The sequence below is a fragment of the Talpa europaea genome (genome assembly GCF_964194135.1).
Source record: "Talpa europaea genome assembly, chromosome: 6".
NCBI classification, from domain to species: Eukaryota; Metazoa; Chordata; class Mammalia; order Eulipotyphla; family Talpidae; genus Talpa; species Talpa europaea.
The window spans coordinates 92,779,870-92,798,767 of NC_140072.1; the positions used below are offsets into that span (position 1 = coordinate 92,779,870).

The window sequence follows — 18,898 nt, forward strand, 5'->3', positions numbered from 1 at the left end:
CCCAGGCTGGAACACAGGTTTGCTAGAGTCCACAGCCCAGGAGGGTGAGCAGAGACTGCAGGGTAAGGGTACGCCCACGAGAAGTCCCATTAATTAGAAAGTTGTCCGTTCTGAACCTTATTTTCTTTTTTCTTGTTAAGATTTATTTTTTATTTATACAAGAACCGGGGTTCAGGCCAGAGGTGCGGGAGGATGGGAGAATTCACCAGAGACAGAGTGGGGAGCAGAACAGGTAGAGGGATCAAAAACACTGCTGAGGGGAGCAGTGGGTGGGCAAGACAGGAGGGGCCTGCAGGGCCCTGTGGGCATCTCTCTGGCTGGCTGGGAATCAAACCCGCACTGCAGGGGCTATGGACAGCTTCACAGCGCTAGCGCTGCACTCAACCCGCTGTGCCACCGGGGAGGCCCTGATCCTTACTTTCTTGAGAGGTATTATTATTCGATTTTTCTCTCAAAAGACAGGCAAGCCAACAACAAAACAAAATCAGGTCCTGCATCTCTTTGCAAAAGACTACAGTAGCGACTAGTGGGGGTGAGCCGATCACTTAGAATGGGGTCTGCACTCAGCAGGTGCCTTCGGGTGCACCACCGGAGTCCACAGAGGAGTGTGGTGGCCTCAGGGGTTGAAAACCCACCTACTCAGGACCTGTTTGTCCCTGATGCAGGAGATGCTTGGCCCTGGAGCTCTTGGGGAGAGACATCCAAAGCTAGAGTTCCTTCCCAAAAATCACAGAAAAAGACCTCACTGGAGACCACCAGTTTGTGAGAAAGGGGACACCACGCCAGCACCAGGCCACCGCAGGCCGACCTACAAGTGCTAGCTAGAGGCACCCAATGCCCCATGCCTCTGGGCTTAATTGCCTAACAAAGTCATGGTAAAAAGTGACTCTTAAGTTAAAACCGAAACAAAACAAAGCCGAAAATTCACCCACTCATACCCTGCCCGACCCAAAACTCATGTATGGCTAGTACCCCTAAAATAAATATTGCTTTAATGTTTAAAATGAAATGGAATCATTACACCACAAGAGGTTTAATACAAAGGGAGGGAAACCAGTTTTCATCTTTCCATATTATCCATATTTATTAGGTGTTTTCCCACAAGGCCCAGACCCTGAAATGAGGAACCCACCAGGGAAACCACAGACCTGTTTGTGAAGAATTTTTAGGTAATTTAAAACTTTAAATAAAAACAAACAGTTTTCCAAATCTCCCAAACACAGATATTTTCATCATTTCTAGAGATGTGAAAATCACACTGGCTCTGGGAACAGTTCTCAGTGTGGGACAGACCAAGCCGCTTGCCTTCCACACGGCAAGCCAAGAGCTCTTGTGTGAGCTTCTCCTGCCCTGTAACCAAGAACTAAATCCACACCCTAAATAAAAAGGTCCAAATATCTTCAGTATAGTGATGACTCAGGAGCCTATCTTCTGTAAGTTCCTTACTCCAGGCCATCTCCCCTAGTTTTCTCTGGAAGCATAGGACCCACCAATGGGGTGCACAAGGACTCTGCCCTTACACCCCACCCCAAACCCTGCTCTTTGCCCAGCAACCCTAGCAAGATGTTCCCTTCTTCAGAGCAAAGATGTGCAGGTTGAAGTACAAGTATATGGGTGTTCTAAAAGGATTGGAAAAGAAAGGGTAGAGGAGGAATTATTCTATTCCACACACAGCGATTTCACTGGATCTTTGTAATTTTAGGCATTACCTTTCAAATATTGATATATCTAAATGCAATGAGGCAGCCCAGTGTAGAAATGGCTGTTTCTGGGTAGATAAAGGCACTCCTTCCTGCTTGTGTGCTGGGGAGCACCCCAATCTGTACAGCTTTTGTTGTCTTTTGAAGAGTTGGCTTCCCTAAAGTGGTTTAGGCTTCCAGAGTACTGGGAGCTGCCCAACAGCAGACAAGGTGGCCAATCCAACAACATCACCAGAAGAGACCCCACATATTACAGAAAACTCTCTTCTTTTGGAAGGCCTGCCAGCGACTCCCCCCAACCCCCAGGCCTCCTGGAACCGAAGCCTGAGAGCTCCTCCCCTCCCATCTGGTGTGGGCCGGGCCATTCCCCTCTGCAACGAACTGCCAGGCCCGGTGGTCCACATCCAAGGTCCTAGGCCCGCTCCTCCCTCCTTCTGGAGTGACTGAAGCCGCAGGGCAGGGAGGAGCTCCCATCTCTCACCGGGATTCCTGCGGCAGCAGGGGCGCGACGCTGGAGGGCTTGGGGGACTTGCTGAGGCTGGGAGGCAGGCGGCCCTCTCGAGCGGCGGCGACCGCAGGCGGCACAGCACCCCCCTGGGGCGGCGGCAGTGCCATCAACTCCTCGCCCGAGGTCACCGCGCAGTCCTGCTCCGGCTCCGTGTTTCCACCCCCGACCGCTGTCCCACAGCCGCGCTTCTTGTCCTCCTCCTTTTTCCACTTCATGCGGCGGTTCTGGAACCAGATCTTGATGTGTCTCTCGGTCAAGTTCAGCATGACGGCCAGCTCCACTCGGCGTGGCCGAGAGATGTATTTATTGAATAGGAACTCCTTCTCCAGCTCCAGCAGCTGCGCGCGAGTGTAGGCAGTGCGCGTCCGCTTGTTCTCCTCTGGCTCTGCTGCGTAGGCGCCGCCTGTAGGTGATACAGCAAGTAAGTGTGGTCCCCGACCCCTGGATCTTCTCTCTGCCACCACCAGTGCAGCAGGATCCTAGGAGCTCCGCCCCCCAGCCACACCCACCGCCATCCCAGACCCTTACCCCCCGAAAGCCAGGCTGGGCGCAGGTAACCTTCCCCAGGAAAAGCTGCATTTTCTTGGAGGTCAATCTGAATTCTGTCAGAGTGGCTCTTGAGTGAATTCACTTAACTGATGTTTGGGTTGGTGCTGATTAAACTGCACATAATAGGGCCTCCCTGGTGGCTCAAGGGCTTGAGATGCAACTTATGAAGCTATCCTCAGCCACTGCAGCAGGAGTTCGAGCCCCGGCCTGGGAGAAACCCACATGGCACAGTAGAACTCTCCTGCCTTGCCCGCTGCTCCTCTCAGCAGTGTCTTCGGTCTGTCTGCCTGTTCTGCTCCCCGCTCTGTCTCTGGTGAATTCTCTCACCCTCCCGCGCCTCTGACCGGTATCCCAGTTCTTGTATAAATAAATAAATCTTTTTAAAAAATAAAGTGCACATAATAGATATAGAAAGCCAATGGATTCTACCAAGACAATACCATGCCTTGTGTACCGGGCTTAAAAAAATCCACAGTAAGAAATACTTTCCAGATCTCCATCCAGTCTACACACAGCTATATAACCAACACACACAAAAAATCAGGACATAAAACCAAACTTTATCAGGTGTGATGCTATCTAATTTTACCTATTCTTAATGATTTCATAAAAGCTGGTCTCAACCCAGTAAATTGACATGTTGATGGACTGATCAGCTGCAAACCTCAATTTGAAAAACCTTCAGCTAGTAAAAAGTCCCGAGGTTATGATATATTGTTATATCTAGTCATATATTATCTCTCTATATTGTAACCATCCCCAACTTGAGAGCAGGTGAATTCTCTGTAATTGTCATTTTAACCGCAGTGGAGGGGCCCCTGCCCTTGAGGAGAAGGGAAACTATTCTGAACTCCGGGAAATGTCACTGGCAGCCCAGGTCTCTGTGCCATCCATCCCAAATACAGTCAAAAGTGAATAGGAGAGATTGGGGAGGGTCAGAGGAGGCTGATGGCAACTGGGGGAGCAGAGTGCTGAACCCCACTGAGAAAATGGGAACCCTTTGAAGGAGGGTATAGTGGTGAGGTCTAGGGCTTAGGTCTCCTAGCTTCAAGGCCAGTCCAGGAAGCAACCCATCCAGCCCGGCTGGGCAGATCAGTGCTACATGCAGGTGTTTGCAGTTGAGGTCAGGATCTTTTCCTTTCTGTGCAATATATTCACTGCATCTGGTGTGTGGATACCGCAAGTTCCACCAGTACTTGGGCAAGGGGCCTAAGTAAGCTTCTCTAGGGCAGAGATATGGGGCATTTCTCCCGAGACAGTTGGCTAAGCCTCAGGGAGATGAAAAACTAGTGAGCAGATTTAGGGGAAGGATTAATCCACTAGGGTTCTCCCCACCCATCCAGGTGCAAAGGAGGGGTCTAGAAACCAAGGCAGAGAGGTTCAGATCTAAGAAAACAGAGTACTGTTCCTTGGGAGAGCAGTGAGGAGTGGAATCTCCATGCCTTACACTTACAGGCCTTCCTTGGTCTCAGAGATAAACTTACAGTAATATTGTAAAATGTCCTCCAAAGTTCTTAAATTCAACCCACAACCTCTCTGGACTCCAGTCATTCTGGCAGACTTCCAGAAGTTCTGTGGGGTCTGCTGCCCCAGGGAACTTGCACCCTGATAAGAAGATGTCTGGGGCTCCCGGATTAGGCCTTTCCTATGGCACTGGGTGAGCTGGGTTAGGGGAGAGTGGGCTAGTGAGATTGATGCAGTTCCACTTTCAGAAATCCCTGTTATTAGTATTCATATCTGCGCTGCAAAACAAAGCCCCTTTCATCACTGCACTCTTCCCAGGGACGCAAAACCCCTCTAGGAACAGGCAGTAAGGCTCAAGCGCCCTTGAGGCCCGGTTCCTTCGAACATTTGCAGATAAGAGGTGGGTCGCAGCACACCCAGCACCCTACTTTCAGGAGAAGGGAGGTGGTACCCGCCTTTCTTCAGGCCTGAGCTTCCAAGGGGTCAGAGCGCAGTGGAAAAGGCCTGTCCCTGTGAGTTTCCAGCCAGAGGATGTTTCCTTCCAGAGTCCCTCCATCTCGGCAACCGTGTCGATTTTCTTGGGTTTTACTTTCTGGCTCCTTGGATCCGCTCAAGCCAGAGTTCCACCATAGCATGGGTCACACCCCACTATGGTAGGTTAGGAACTTACTTCCATTCAGAAAACCATTTTTAGGGCCTTCCTTGACTTTTTTTGTCCCCCGAGGAAACCGTGAGGAGGACCCGAGTGCCCCAAATGCAAGTCCCCTGCGCCGTGCGGGAAGAGAGCCACGGAGGCAAGGCGGGAAACTAATGACCGAGACTAACAGCCCCAGGGGGGTGACTCTGTTCTTCCCCTTCCAAGACCCCTGCATTTCCCTGGCCTCTAAGGCCTTTGGTCCGAGACATGCGCGGGCTCGATGAGTACCCAGAGCGCCTCGCAAGCATCTCCGTCCCCTTGGTCTCCGGGTTTCGCCGGAGGTGGGGACCACTGGGTCCTGTCCTGCCTCAGGATCTCTCCAGTCCTCACCGACCTTCACGGGAAAGTCAACCAGTGAGGGGCGACCCGCATGCTCTACGCCAGCTGGGAACACCCTCACCCCCCAAAGCCCCCTCTTGGCTGCCCCCGAATTTGTGTCAGGCAGGGTCGGCGGTAAGGAGAGCCGAGAGTTCTCGGAGCGCGCCAGCTCGAGTGTCTTTCCCCCACTCATGGCTGTCAGATGCCAGGGAAAGAACAGCTATTTGTGGCGCAGGTGCGGCCAGAGGTGGCCGCGCGCGGAAGCGGTGGCACCGCAGCGGCGGCCGCACAGGCCGCGCCGGAACTCGCTTCCAGCCCCGGGCGGGGAAGGCGCCGGGGGGCTGCCGGGCCCTGCGCCCCGGGATCGGGGGAGACCTTCCGTTCCGAGCCCGCACTAGGGTCGGCACGCGAGGCTCCCGCCGCGTGTGCAGCCGGGGTGTCTCCTTGAACCTCCCTCGCTAGGAGGCCGCACGGGTTGCGGCTTCAAACGCTTTTGCTTGGTCAAAAATAAACTCGAATCGCAGCGGCCTCTCTCAGCGGCCGGACGCGGAGGCTGCGGGGCCAGCGCTCCACCTGGCCGAGAGGCCCGCGCCCGGGGCTTCTTCCCTCGCTGCCGGACCCCTTTGCAGAGTGAGGTGCGATTTCCCTTCCCCGCTTTTCTGCATCTCCTGGGCCTCCGGGGACGGCCTGCTCTTCTCAAGTGAAGCCGCCTGGGCTACCTCAGGGCAAAAGGGGCCCCGAGACAACGAAGGAGCGCCCCAAACCCGGATTAGAGGCATCACAAGTCCTAAATAAGCTTCCTCTACTCTCAGGTGTCCTGGGCTGGCGGCTCCTCCCCTGAGAAGGCGCTCGAGGGTCTGGTGCCTGGACCTCACCAGGGAGCCACCCTGACATCAGGGGGTCCTGCAACTCAGGGTAGAGGGTTGGAAGCTGGAGGAAGGAGAGCTGAGTGGGAGCAACGGATTCAACTGGACTGGAGACGTGTTGCCGGGCAGGATGGCCTCGGTGGCTTTCTGCATCGTTTATTCGGACCCCGGGTTATCCTCAGGGGCTGGGAGCGCCAACTGGAAGAGGGTCCTGGGAAGCGCTAGGGGACAAAGGGGGCGTGGATCCAGGCTTACCTGCCCACTGGCCTTTCCACGCGTGAGCCTTGGTAGATTTCATCCACGGGAAGGGCAGCTGGACGCGACTGGGCTCCTCTAGGGGCCCGGACTCGACTCCATCCGGGAAGGGCCCGGCGGGCGCGGGAGGGAGCGCGAGCTGGGCAGGCAGGTGGTGGTGGAGGTGCGCCACCGTGGGGTCGTCGGCCAGGGGGGGCACCTCGTATGGGGAGATGTCCGGGGGGCTGCCCTGCTCGAGCGGGCCCAGGGCGCTGGGGAAGGGGGGCGGCGGTGGCGGGGGCTGGCGGCCCATGTACAGGCAAGCCGGGGGACTGGCGCTGAACTCCGGCGCTGGGCCCCGCTGGAAGGCGCACGGGTCCTTGTAGAGCTGCGTAGCGGCGTAGTACTGCTCCTCGCCGTTCATGGCTGCCGCCCCGGCTTGGGGACCCGTAGGGAACTGGAGCCCGGGACTTGGGGCTGTGCGGCGCTCCTGCTCCTGGCGCCACCCCAGCTCGCTTTGACAGCTCCGCTCAGCTCGCCCAGGGAACCCGCGGACCACGGGGACTGGCCGGCTGGTCGCAGCGCCATAGGCTCCCCGGTGCCCCACGTGGCTCAGCCTGGAGCCATTATTGGCTTGGCTGCCTGCTTTAAGAAGCAAGGCCCAGGTAGCTAGGAGCACCTGCATTTGCTTCAATTTTCTCCCCCAGCTGAGTTTACTGGACGCACTTGGAGAGCTGGTAGTAATCGCCAAAGGGAGGCCTGCAGGAAAATATTAGAACTATTCATTTATAGAAAAATGTTCATGGCACTTTAAAGATTTATTTTCCTTGTATGTTTGACAATGCACATAATATGCTTGTTGTGTAATATAATTTATAAATATAGACATATCGAGTTTGTGTACCAACTTTCTTTTAGCTGTCAGAGAATGCGGTTACAAAAGTTTGCAGATCCCGTCTCTGCAAGTCAGAAATTGTTGGTTCTATTTTATTTATGACATATGTACACAACCACCAATCATGTTAGTGATCTAATACACAAAGATCCAGCATTCCTTATGTTTTTTTTCTGTGGCTGAGCTGAAATTTCTGGAGTGCAAATGGGAACATCATAAGCATTTACAGTGGCTTTTATTTTTAAATTGGAGGACATTATTAGTTTTGATTTTAAGAAATTGGGGCTTTTTGACCAACTCTAGCAAGGGTGAAAAGAAGTAGCATCCCCTCTTGTGGTTGGGAGATGAAAGGGGAGGGTTGACATTGGATTTCCAGATTCTTGATGGCTCTCCACCGTCAACTGGAGAATGTCCACTACTGTGTGTGATTGAAATAGAGCAAAGAGGAGAGAGAAAAGTAGTGTTAAGAAACACAACAGCTGCATTCATGGCAATGCCAATCCTTGGAAGTTTCCACCCACTCGGCAACTTCTGCGCACTCTGCGGTCTCAAATAGACTGCTTTTTGGACCCCATGGTATGGACTATCTAGGGTGGCAGTGGCCTCCTACCTCTGACCTGAGTCTGCACATCTCTGTCCACCCACCTGCCCTGGATATCTAGCACAGCCTCCACCTGGTTCTGCCAATATGATCATATTCCTCAACCACAAAGGGGAGGGAGTGTACAAAAACTGGACAGCTTTGCTGAAAAGTTTCTGCAAGAGGGAGGGTGAATCACAATGAACCAGCGCCTGATTACCCCTGCAGGAAATCACTGCAACCTGACTTTCCTAAACTACAAACTACAGCCGGTCCTTTGCCAGGTAGATTTTAATATATTTTCTCCTAGTGGAAATATTTGCATTAAATGAGTATGGATTGAATGAGCTACTCTGAAATGTCTTCATTTTTTTTCACATATGAAAGAACTTTTATCTAAAACTCTAGTTCAGTTTTTTTTGTACAATTGACATTTTATACAATTGACTTTTTAAATTTTTTTAAACAATATTTGCTCCCCCCACCCCCTCAGGTTGAGTCCCCATAGAATTTCCTTCCCCAAGGCACCCGTGCACCATCACCACAGTCCCCTGTGCTCTTTCCTCCCTCCCTCTGATCTCTCTCCCTCCTCCTCCCCTGCATTATGTCTCTGGTTTATAATTGTCTGTTTTTGCTTTGTTGTGTTTTGTACTGTTATTATTATTTTTTTACACTGATGTCTTATCTGGTTCCCCTATATTCCTGCTATAAGTGAAACCATCTGATATTTTTCCTTTTTCCTTCTGGCTTATTTCACTGAGCATAATTCCTTTTAGCTCCATCCACGTTGCTGCGAATGGCATGAGTTTATCTTTTTTAATGCTGAATAATATTCCATTGTGTATATGTACCACATCCTCTTGATCCAGTCATCTATAAAATGGAGCTACCATACAACCATATGGCCCAGCAATCCCACTACTAGGGATCTACCCAAAGGACACAAAAACATTGATTCAAAAGAACACCTGTACACCCATGTTTATTGCAGCACTATTTACAATAGGTAAAACCTGGAAACAACCCAAATGCCCTGAAATGTCTTCATTTTCATTAAAAAAACAAAGTCAGCTGGGGCCTCCCTGGTGGCACAAAGGATTGGGACTCAACCTATGAGACTGTCTGCACGAGTTGGATCCCCTCTCCGCTGGGGAGCAGCCCGCCGTAGTGCAGCAGCCCTCTCCTGTCTGTCTGGCTGCTCCCCTCAGCAGTGTACTTCAGTCTATCCGCCAGTTCTGTTCCCCACTCTGTCTCTGGTGAATCCTTTCACCACCCCCCCCCACACCTCTGGACTGTACCCAAGCTCTTGTATGCATAAATAAATGAATTTTGAAGTCAGCTGAGAATTTGGAGTTGTCTGAATTTTCCTTCTCTTTTGAAATGTTGGTGAGGTCTCAAGACGCGCGCATAGATGCGCCCTGGGCACCCAAGGGTCTTTGCGAGTCTGGGAACCAGAGCTGCTCAGGGGCTTATCGCTGGCCGGCTCTCACCCAAAGGCAGACTGAAGGAAGACCAGAGGGTCGGGGCAGAGTGGCGATTTCTTCAGGGAAAAGGGCCACCTGTGGTCCTGGGGGAGTGAAGGGCCGTGGGACCCGCGTACCTAATCTCTGCATGCCGCATCAATGAGTCCATTGTTCGTGCGGCCGCGGAGGACCGGGCGCTATCGCCCTGGCCGCTAGTGACCACATCGATCAGGAGGGCAGGGCCTGAGCGGGGTTGCCCGGTCGCGGCGTGTTGACCCTCGGAGATAATCCGCCAGGTCGCCACGGGTTGACTTGGCGACGCGGTTATGAGCAGGCAGCGCGTAGTCTTGGGACAAAGATCGCCACTTCCCCCCTCCCTCATTTCTTCTGCCCGCTCCTCCTTCCCCCCACGTCTCTGCCACAACACCCCCCTCTCGGACTCGGCCGAGGTCCTCCGTCGCCTCCTCCACGCCTCAACTGCCACCCCGACCCAGAGTGTTTACTTTGCACTTCTGGTCTAATTGCACATTTCTGTAAATTGGTCTCCATTTCGATGCTTCATTTGCTCGCATTTAATATTTTCGCTAGGCTCCGCAGAAGGAAAAGAGGGCCTCAGCAGAAAGCAAATCCGCCCACCGCTCTGGCTGCAAAAACCTGACAACCCCCAGCTGAACAGAAAAATGGGGGAGCAGGCTGCCCACGGCGTCCACTGGAGGCAGGGCCACGCTTTCACAATCAGCATTTTCGGGAGCCCGCTCCAGGAAGACGAGACCCGGGAAGCAAAGGTCAAATAGCCACTCACTGCTGTGATTATTATTAAGTGGGAGAAAACGAACAGGATTTTTGGTTCGGCTCGTTATAACGCACATCCAAATAAAAAGCTGCACACCCCGCTGACCCCTCCGCCGAGCAAGGCCACGTGTTGTGTTTCTTGGGTGGCTATGGCTCCTGGTACCATAAAGCAGCCAAGTCCATTACAGGTGAAATGCGTTTCCGCTCGGCATCCCCCGCTGTCTCCCGCGCCCCTCTGCCTCCCACAGGCTGGGGAGCGATACCGAGCCATTAGGCCCGCGCCTTCCCGAGTCATTTAACAGCTCTTATGGATAAATAAACAAAAAAGGCTGTAAACCAATTATAGTGTGGACAGTGAAAAAGTCGTTTATTAGCAGGACGTCCTGATAGCCCTCGCTGATACTGGAGGTCCTGGCCGGTCCTCTTGCCCGGTTCCTTCCTGAGCCGCGGCTGGCCGCCTGGGAACACAGGCTACCTTGTTCTTGGAAGGTGGCTGAGTCTTCTCGGTGGAATCGCAGACAGGGCAAGGGCTGAACGTTGCTCGCTAAGAATAAGTAGTTTGAAGCCATTGTATCCATTATAAAGGAAAGACAAAGCAAAACAAAAAGAGGTGAGCCTCACTTAGTTGCAAGGATGTGTTCACAATGAATTTGCATGGAATTTAAGTGATGAGAGCACGTTAGTTTTTCTCATTTGCAGTTCAAAATAAAATTAGACTATCTCCTGAGGTGAAAAATGAAAACAAACGGTAGGGTACCAGGTCGCTCAGGAGATCACTCCGCCTTTGATTTACTTTGAGTTTCTCTACGGGACCATTTTCTTCTGTGGGCACTGGTTGCAGGCCGTTGTTTTAGTGCCCCCAGGGAAAATGGTTTTCTCCTTCCAGACTTTCTGTCTGGCACTTTCTGTCTGGAAGCATCTTGGAAAAAGCCAACTGATTCAGGAGACTATGTCAGACTTTGCTTTAAAGTCTTCCTATGGATTCCGAGGGCAAAACAAGCCAGCAAAATAAATGATGTTGAAATTATTTTCCGGAGAATTCAGCCCCTCCCCACCACAGCGGGGCAGGTAAGCACGGCCTAAGAATTCAATTTAACTGGACAACTGCGTTGTCCTCTACTGCTAATTCTACCGTGATGGACGAGCAGTAAGGGCTACCCCTGAGGCTGTGTAACCCCAGGACAGTGCACAGCTCTCTGGCTCACTGCTTAGTTCTTGCTCCCCAAGAGTGACACATCCCCCCCAACCAAACTTCCTTCCCACTTTTTTGTTTAATCCTTCTGAGGCTCTCTGTTTATTTTGCAGCTGAAAGGAAAAGTGTTAAAGGAAATTGAGATATCAAAGGATCTAAGCCCCTTGCTTGCCTCTTCCCAGCACCCCTGGGGTTCGCGTCAGCCTTCTGGACCCATCCTTTTGCCCAGTCTTACCCGGCTCCATCTCTGTTCCATCATCCAGAGAGGCATGCAGTCTCTAGAATCCAGCCCTTGCCATTCTCTTCTCATTTTAGCCCTGGATAACCAGCTCCTTGCTTGCTTTGAAATTAATTTTCTTTGCTCCCCACCCCCTCCCCCATCACCATTTCCTGTGACTAATCCTTTGTTCTCCTGGGAACCTTTTCTTACCTCTAGGTTCCTGCTGGAGCCTAGAGAGGCTTAACCTATACTTCCGGTTCACTCCAGCTACCTTCCTGAACTATCCTGCCTTTCATGGTTTACTGGTCAGAAGGATGGATATTTTCAATAATATTTATTCAGCAAACACTTATTTAGCACACGTTGTGCGGGCTAGACCTGCAATCGCTATGAATGACAAAAACTCAATAGTAAGTCTCTGTTCTGGCTTTGGTGTGCAGTGGAAAACTCCTAGGATCTGCACACGTTCATCTTCCAATTCTGTCTGTGCTGTGCACAAGTTAGGTGTCTCTTGGCAAGTTCTATGTATAATTCCACTGGTCCTCCCTGCCCTCATTTATAAAATAGAACCAACAGTACTGCCCCATTAAGTATACTATAGGTTAATAGCAGCAAACAGCGAGCCAGGCACTGTTTCAAGAATTTTGCATATATCAATCCTCACTAAAATCCAGTGAGGTATTATTGCTGTTTTGTGAGGGAAGAAACTGAGGCCTTAAGAAATAGAGGTCTTAAGTAACTTGCCCAGAAGCACACATCTAGTAAAGTGGGAGAACCTAGACCCAAGCTGAAGTGGTCTGTGCTTAGAATCCATTCTCTTGGCCATGACACTATACTCGCTGCTATGTAGCAGGAAATCAAGAAATCTAGAAATTTATTTATGTTTTGGTTTATAAACAAAAAACTTTCTTTCTCAGAGTGTAGAAACTGGGAATAATGATTAAGGTACAAGCAGATTCAGGGTCTTGTGAGTACTGACTTCCTAGTTCATAGGAAGGGTTTGGGGTCTCTTTTATAAAGGTTCTGACCGCATACAAAAGGCACCATACTTATGCATCTCCCAAAGTCCCTATCTTCAAATACCTTCTTAATGGGGATTAGGAGATTTCAACATTTGAAGTGGAAGGAGGACACAAATGTTTAATTTACTGTATGAGTTACAATTTTCAGCAGTGTCACCACTGATCCTTATGGAACTTTTGTGTGATTTAATAAAAGGTACTTCTTCCTGTTGGAAAATTATCATACTACATTTTTTATAGTGTAATTTTTAAAGAATAGGATATTTCATGGCTTTCTGCCAGAAAAATTCTACAATACTCAATACTCAAATCTATAGAATCTACATTTGTGCATCCTCTTAATATGTGACACTCTTAAGTAATAAATCATTTCACACTGCTGATTTTTTCAGCATAGGCAAAGGTGGATTAGAGAAAATCATAGACCAGAAGCCTGGCTTGATCCTTGGAAACACTGAAGGACATTTAACTATCTACTTGGAAACATCTAGAAAATAATGTGGTGGTCAGTAGAACCCATCAGGAATGTTGATTAGTGGAGAAAAGTTAACTTGGAGAGCGATTTCTAGGGCAGATGCTAGTGCTCTGCCTTCATCTGCCTTATTTAGAAATCTCTAGAAGGCATGGACCTCAAATTTTCAGATGTGATGCTTAGAGGAGTTAGGACTACAGAGATGCTGAATAATAAAATTGCACAAAGGATGTTTTAACATTTGTTTTTGTGAGAATTCAATGAGACAAAATGTTCTTGGCACTTTATAGATACCTGATAAACGGTCATCTCTTCCTTTCTTCTTTAGCATCGCTTTTAATGCACCTACGAGCAATTCACTTTTGGTCAGTACTGCATTCAAAAGAATTTTGGAGTTACCGCCATAAACCCATGCCTCAAGACATTCCCATGTAGGTTGGCCTGGAAAGGTATATTCAGAACAGTAGGAGGCAGTGCTGGGTGCACAGATCTCAGTGTTTTAGGAGAATATGCCCAAAGTGGGGACCTGCTTAAAGAGGATAGAGGGGTTAGGGAGAGCTGGGTACCACCAGCTCTAACCATTCAACCTCAGTACATCACACAGAGAGAAACAGCTATAGGGGTGTCTCAGGACACCTCCCTTTCTATATTTAGGAAAATCTGGATGACTTGAAGGGAGTGAGCTGATCACAGCTAAAAAGACCTGAGCTACCCCAGTAGGTGGGGACTGCGGCTATGTCTTATAACCAGAGACCACTCTCACTGGATTTTCCACGGTTCTGCCATGTCCAGGTTGGAGATGAATAGCTGCAAATGTCATAAACTCAGAGGAAGCCCTCAAATGGCTTGATAGGAGGGGGAACTTAAGTGTCTGGTTGAAGCAGGGCTAGAATCCAGTTCCATTCCTGTTGTCTCCAGTCAGGAAGGTGCAAGCCTGACCTTCTGTATGAGGTTGCAGGAACACCTCTATGAAAGTGAGTCCTCTGGATGTCTCCCAAAGCTAAAACCCATATTAAAGTGTTAAAATTAGAAATCTGGGGGAATAAAATTGAAGGAGTCAGCTTCAAACTAGACCTGTATCATGAAAGGTCCCCATTCTGGACTGCCCAGGGTAGATCTGTACCTCATTCTGCAGTGATTAAAGCAAAAGCTGCTTGTTTGACTCTGGTCTTAACTTCATTGAACCTTCCCATTAGTAATTCTTTCTAGGATAGACAGCTCTTATCAGTGTATTGTGCAGAGAGAAGCTGTATTTGAATGCCTTTACTTTGTCTGTTTTCTCCAGTTACCTGGAGAAACACATTTACTTTTTGGGAAAGCCCACCAAGTTATAAACTCCTACTAACCAATGAAATAGCTTGGATTCATAGTGTTTCTAGAAGTGTGATTCATGTACCATGTATATTGAAATCACTGGGCCTCCCTGGTGGGGCAAGGGGTAGAGTCTCAGCACTATGAAGCTATCTGCAGTCACTGCAGCATGAGTTGGATCCCAGGCCAGGGAGGTGACCAACATGGCGCAGCAGAGCTCTCCTGTCTGACCTGCTGCGCCCCCTCAGCAGTGTATTTCAGTAGATCTCCTGCTCTGCTCCCTACTCTGTCTCTGGTGAATCCCCTCACACCCAACTCCTCTGGCCAGTACCCCAGTTCTTGTATGCATAAATAATGCAAATTTCTGAGTCTAGCCCCACACCTACCAACAACATGGGGGTCAGGATGAGGTTCAGGAATCTGCATTTTAAACACACCCAAGATCATTCTTATGCACAAGATGAATTGAGAGTAACAATACCATCAAGCATTTAAGCTATATATTATTTGATATCTGGAGCCTCATACTTTCAGCAAACAAACTTGAGGCATGAGTAAAAATGTGTCAGTACATCATTAGGTTGTTGTGAGTTTTAAATGAGAACGTATAAGGAAAAATGCCTAAATCAGTGCAGAAAACATTAAATCTTCCCATGAATAAAACACATATAAATCCTGAATATTTCCATAGGTTTTTCTTCCATTCTTACATATCCATTATTGTGGTATATATATATATATATATGCATATATATAATGTATATATATACACACATATGTACGCACATACACATACAGATATACACATATAGATATACATGTAAACCTCTGTGTGTGTGTGCAAGTGTGCAGTTTAAGGATTTTAGAAAGGATGAACATGATCTTATTTTATTATTGTGCTTACTCCCACTGAGCACTGTAGAAGAGTGGGAGTCTTCTTGGGATGTTAATGTGACTCCAATGTAGGCTCAGCAAAGTTGACCTGAGCATTTCCAGCCACAGTAGCTAACACATAAGGGCAAATAATGGGAGGCAATAAAACCAAAGCAAATTGATTCATCTCCAGGCAGTACCATTAACTTGTGTCTTAATGCTATACTCTCTCTACACTGAACATGACTAAATAGCTTCCTTTAAAGGTAAATGAATTTTATATAATTTGCAGCTAATTCCATTTAATTCTGCCCACATGAGCATGTGATAAGGGAATGTTAAACTGGTTAACAACAGCGGGCTAAAAGGGGCATTCAGGAGGAGGCCAATATTTGATTTCCAAGTGCTCTGGCTCAGCGCTGAGAAATCCAGATTACTATGAGTGTGTTGGTTTCTTGGTTGTTTGCTTTCTGTTCTCCTAGCTCCCGAGTAAAGGGCAGTGAGAAAACACTAGGATCCCATCTGTCACAAGGAGGCCAGTTACAACAATAACAACTACTCCTTTTTATAGAATCATTCTTGGTCTGACAAACTCCCTTTAGACTACAGGGAATCAGGGGGAGTAAAAATAATAGAATCAATGACAACATTGTTAATCTAGTAACTTAAACAGTCTTTGCCTGTCGGGATGGCAGAACAGGCTTTTTTATCTTGGAAATAGGAAAACTTTCTGGATAGTAAATTATTTTTCACAAAATGTTTCTAACTAGATAAAATTCCTAAAGAAAGTGCCTCAGGTATGAACCTTGCCCCCTTTTAGTCACTTAGACATAACATTTTAAAACCTGGAAAAGAACTGGCATCTTTAACTCTATACATATTATTTCTTCTTTTTATTCAACAGAATGTCAGCTGTTGTACCACTGCATACAAGAGCTGGGGTACAGGCCAGAGGTGCAGGGAGGGTGAGAGGATTCACCAGGGGCAGTGTGGGCAGCAGAATAGGTGGATTTAGGGAAATACATTGTTGAGGGGCCTCCCTGGTGGCGCAAGGGTTAAGACGCAATCTATGAAGCTGTCTGCAGCCACTGCAGCATGAGTTCAATTCCTGGCTAGCCAGGAAGCAACCCACATGGCGCAGCAGACCTCTCCTGACTCGCCCGCTGCTCCCCTCAGCAGTGTACTTTGGTCAATCTGCCTGTTCAGTTTCCCCCTCTGTCTCTGGTGAATCCTCTCTCTCACCTCACCCCTACCCCCACCCCCCACCCCCCGCCCCGCACCTCTGGCCTGTACCCGAGCTCTTGAGGGAAGCAGCGGGCGAGACAGGAGAGGTCTGCTGTGCCATGTGGGTAGCTCCCTGGCCAGGCATGGAACTCATGCTGCAGAGGCTGCAGATAGCTTCACAGCACTGTGCTTAACCCCTTGTGCCACCAGGGAGGCCCGTTGGAAACTTAAAATGGAAAATTATCATCTGGATAACTTGATTTGCATTCCTGTTCAGTGCTCACTTACATCAGCAACAGGCCCAAGCTATGAGCTTCATAATGCAGACCCAAGTCTTCAGAGTCAGAAAATGCTCTCTCTACTGGACAGTCTATCTAACAGAAGTGGTTTCATTTGGATGTTGCACATTTAGTTCTTTGCTTGTCAATATTGGTGACTCATTTCAAGAACCATGAACTCTATCTTGGTTTGAGGACAGTCGTGTTTCCCAGAGTGCAGATGTTCATAATCACCACTTACAAGGTAGTCCATACCTGCCGCACGCAGCACAGAGGTAGTTCTGACTTGATTCATTCAGATAACCGAAGAGAAAGCAGATGCTGAGGTGCTTAAATGATCAACTTTGCCTTTACTGCTCCAATTCACATTCGAGTTTGTCACTTGTATGCTGAGCTTTCAATACAGACCCAATTGTTTCCCATTTCATTGTCACCTTAAATAAGGTATCCTTGAAGTCTGAACACAGAAAACTATACATGTCATGAATATAAAATATTATTATTTATGCATTCTAGACATTATGGTTAGTCTATATATAAACTAACCTAATTTCCATTGGTTTTCTTGGGAAGGAGGCACATATGGATCTAAAATTCAACTTCAGGGAAGAAATTCTTTTCTCTTTTTACTAATGCTGTATTGTAAAACACAATCAATCAGTGTTGTCTGGTTCATTTACAAAGCAATTTATTAGACTCTGCCAACATGGTCACAGTCAAACCTTGAAGTTTCTAAAAGTTGGAGTTAGAGATTGCCATGAATCCAGATAAACAGCAGTGTTTTCTTACCTTCCCAGCAAATTGTGACGGGTGATAACAAAAAGGCAAACAAAAGTTTCTAACCCCGAGGCTGGTGTTATCTGTCTCCTGGCCCTGTAATTACACAGAATTTGGAGTTTTCTCAAGAGAGCGGAGTGACACTATTTACCTTTTTATATTTATATGACCAGTAGCCAAACTTATATATAACTGGAAAACTTCAGTAAGGAAAGTACTTACCGGGAAACATTAAAATCTTCCCTTTTCTTCTGCTGCATTTCCTTATAAACGTCTTCCCTGCAAACCCTTGTTTTATAAAGAGAGTGTTGATCTTATTCCATCTATTGTTTATAATATTCTAGGATTTTGGCTCTGATTTACTGTTTTTGTTATGAAGAGAGGAAAAAACTGGAAATGATTTGTGTACATTTCAACTGAAAAAATTTTTTTAAATGTTCCATTGTTGAAAAATAAAGCTTTTCTTCCCCTATTATATTGGGAAAGGGCAGTGGAATCATCTTGGAAACAAGACAGGCACATGACCTGACCGGTTCCTCACTTCTCATCTAAATCAAGCTCCTTTTCTCAAAAAATATACTTGAAAAGACTAAATTTTGTTCAACCTCAAGATAATCACTAATACAGCAATAAAAGCAAGCAGCAGTTGTAGTCTATGCCTCTTTAAATTTTGCAGAAAACCCTCATATTTATCAAGTTACTAGATGTTGCACAAATTTCATCTCCTTTCTCTCACTCTCTCCATCTACAGGAACCTGAAGCATAATTTCAGTTTATACCCTGAAGTTATTAGAATTTTTTCACATTTGGTGCCTGGGAAGGAAAACATTGTACTACAATAGGTAAGCAAAGATGTAAAACCAGAACAAAGTTCTGACTGTTCCAGTTGACTATCTCTTTGAGGATGTACTGAATGCTATGAATCTTCTCCCCAAACAATGCAATGATCTGTGTGTGTTTATTGGGTGGGATGTTCATGCTCTGTACAAGGGACTTAAACACTGGATAATTACTGCTCAACTTTCTAATTGTCATCGCTTGCTCCATGAGGATGATAAATACAAAGTCAAATGATGTGTTTTGGGGAAGTAAATTGTTTTTAGGATTTGTTAGAAAATTGTAGGTTTACAGGGCCTCCCTGGTGGTGCAAAGGGTTAAGCACTGCACTATAAAGCAATCCGCAGCCTCTGTAGCACCAGTTCGATCCCCAGCCTGCCAGGGAGCAACCCACATGGCACAGCAGACCTCTCCTGTCTTACCCGCTACTCCCCTCAGCAGTGTATTTCGGTCAACCTGCCTGTTCTGTTCCCCACTCTGTCTCTGGTGAATCCTCTCACCGCCCCCCACCACATCTCTGGCCTGTACCCCAACTGTTGTATGCATAAATAAATAAATCTTTAAAAAAAAAAGAAACTTATAGATTTATAGATGCATTGAACTGTGATGTTGTCATAAATGGTAGT

The 18,898-nt window shown here is 47.9% G+C and overlaps 1 protein-coding gene across 1 annotated transcript; it reads right to left on the minus strand.

Annotated features, from left to right (window-relative positions):
* Positions 1–2,177: 2,177 nt before the first annotated feature.
* Positions 2,178–6,760, minus strand: PDX1 (pancreatic and duodenal homeobox 1; the record flags this gene model as incomplete). Its single annotated transcript, XM_084234357.1, has 2 exons — positions 2,178–2,611; positions 6,358–6,760. 2 exons carry the CDS (start codon positions 6,758–6,760, stop codon positions 2,178–2,180), a joined length of 837 nt encoding a protein of 278 aa, XP_084090483.1.
* Between the last annotated feature and the right edge of the window lie 12,138 nt (positions 6,761–18,898).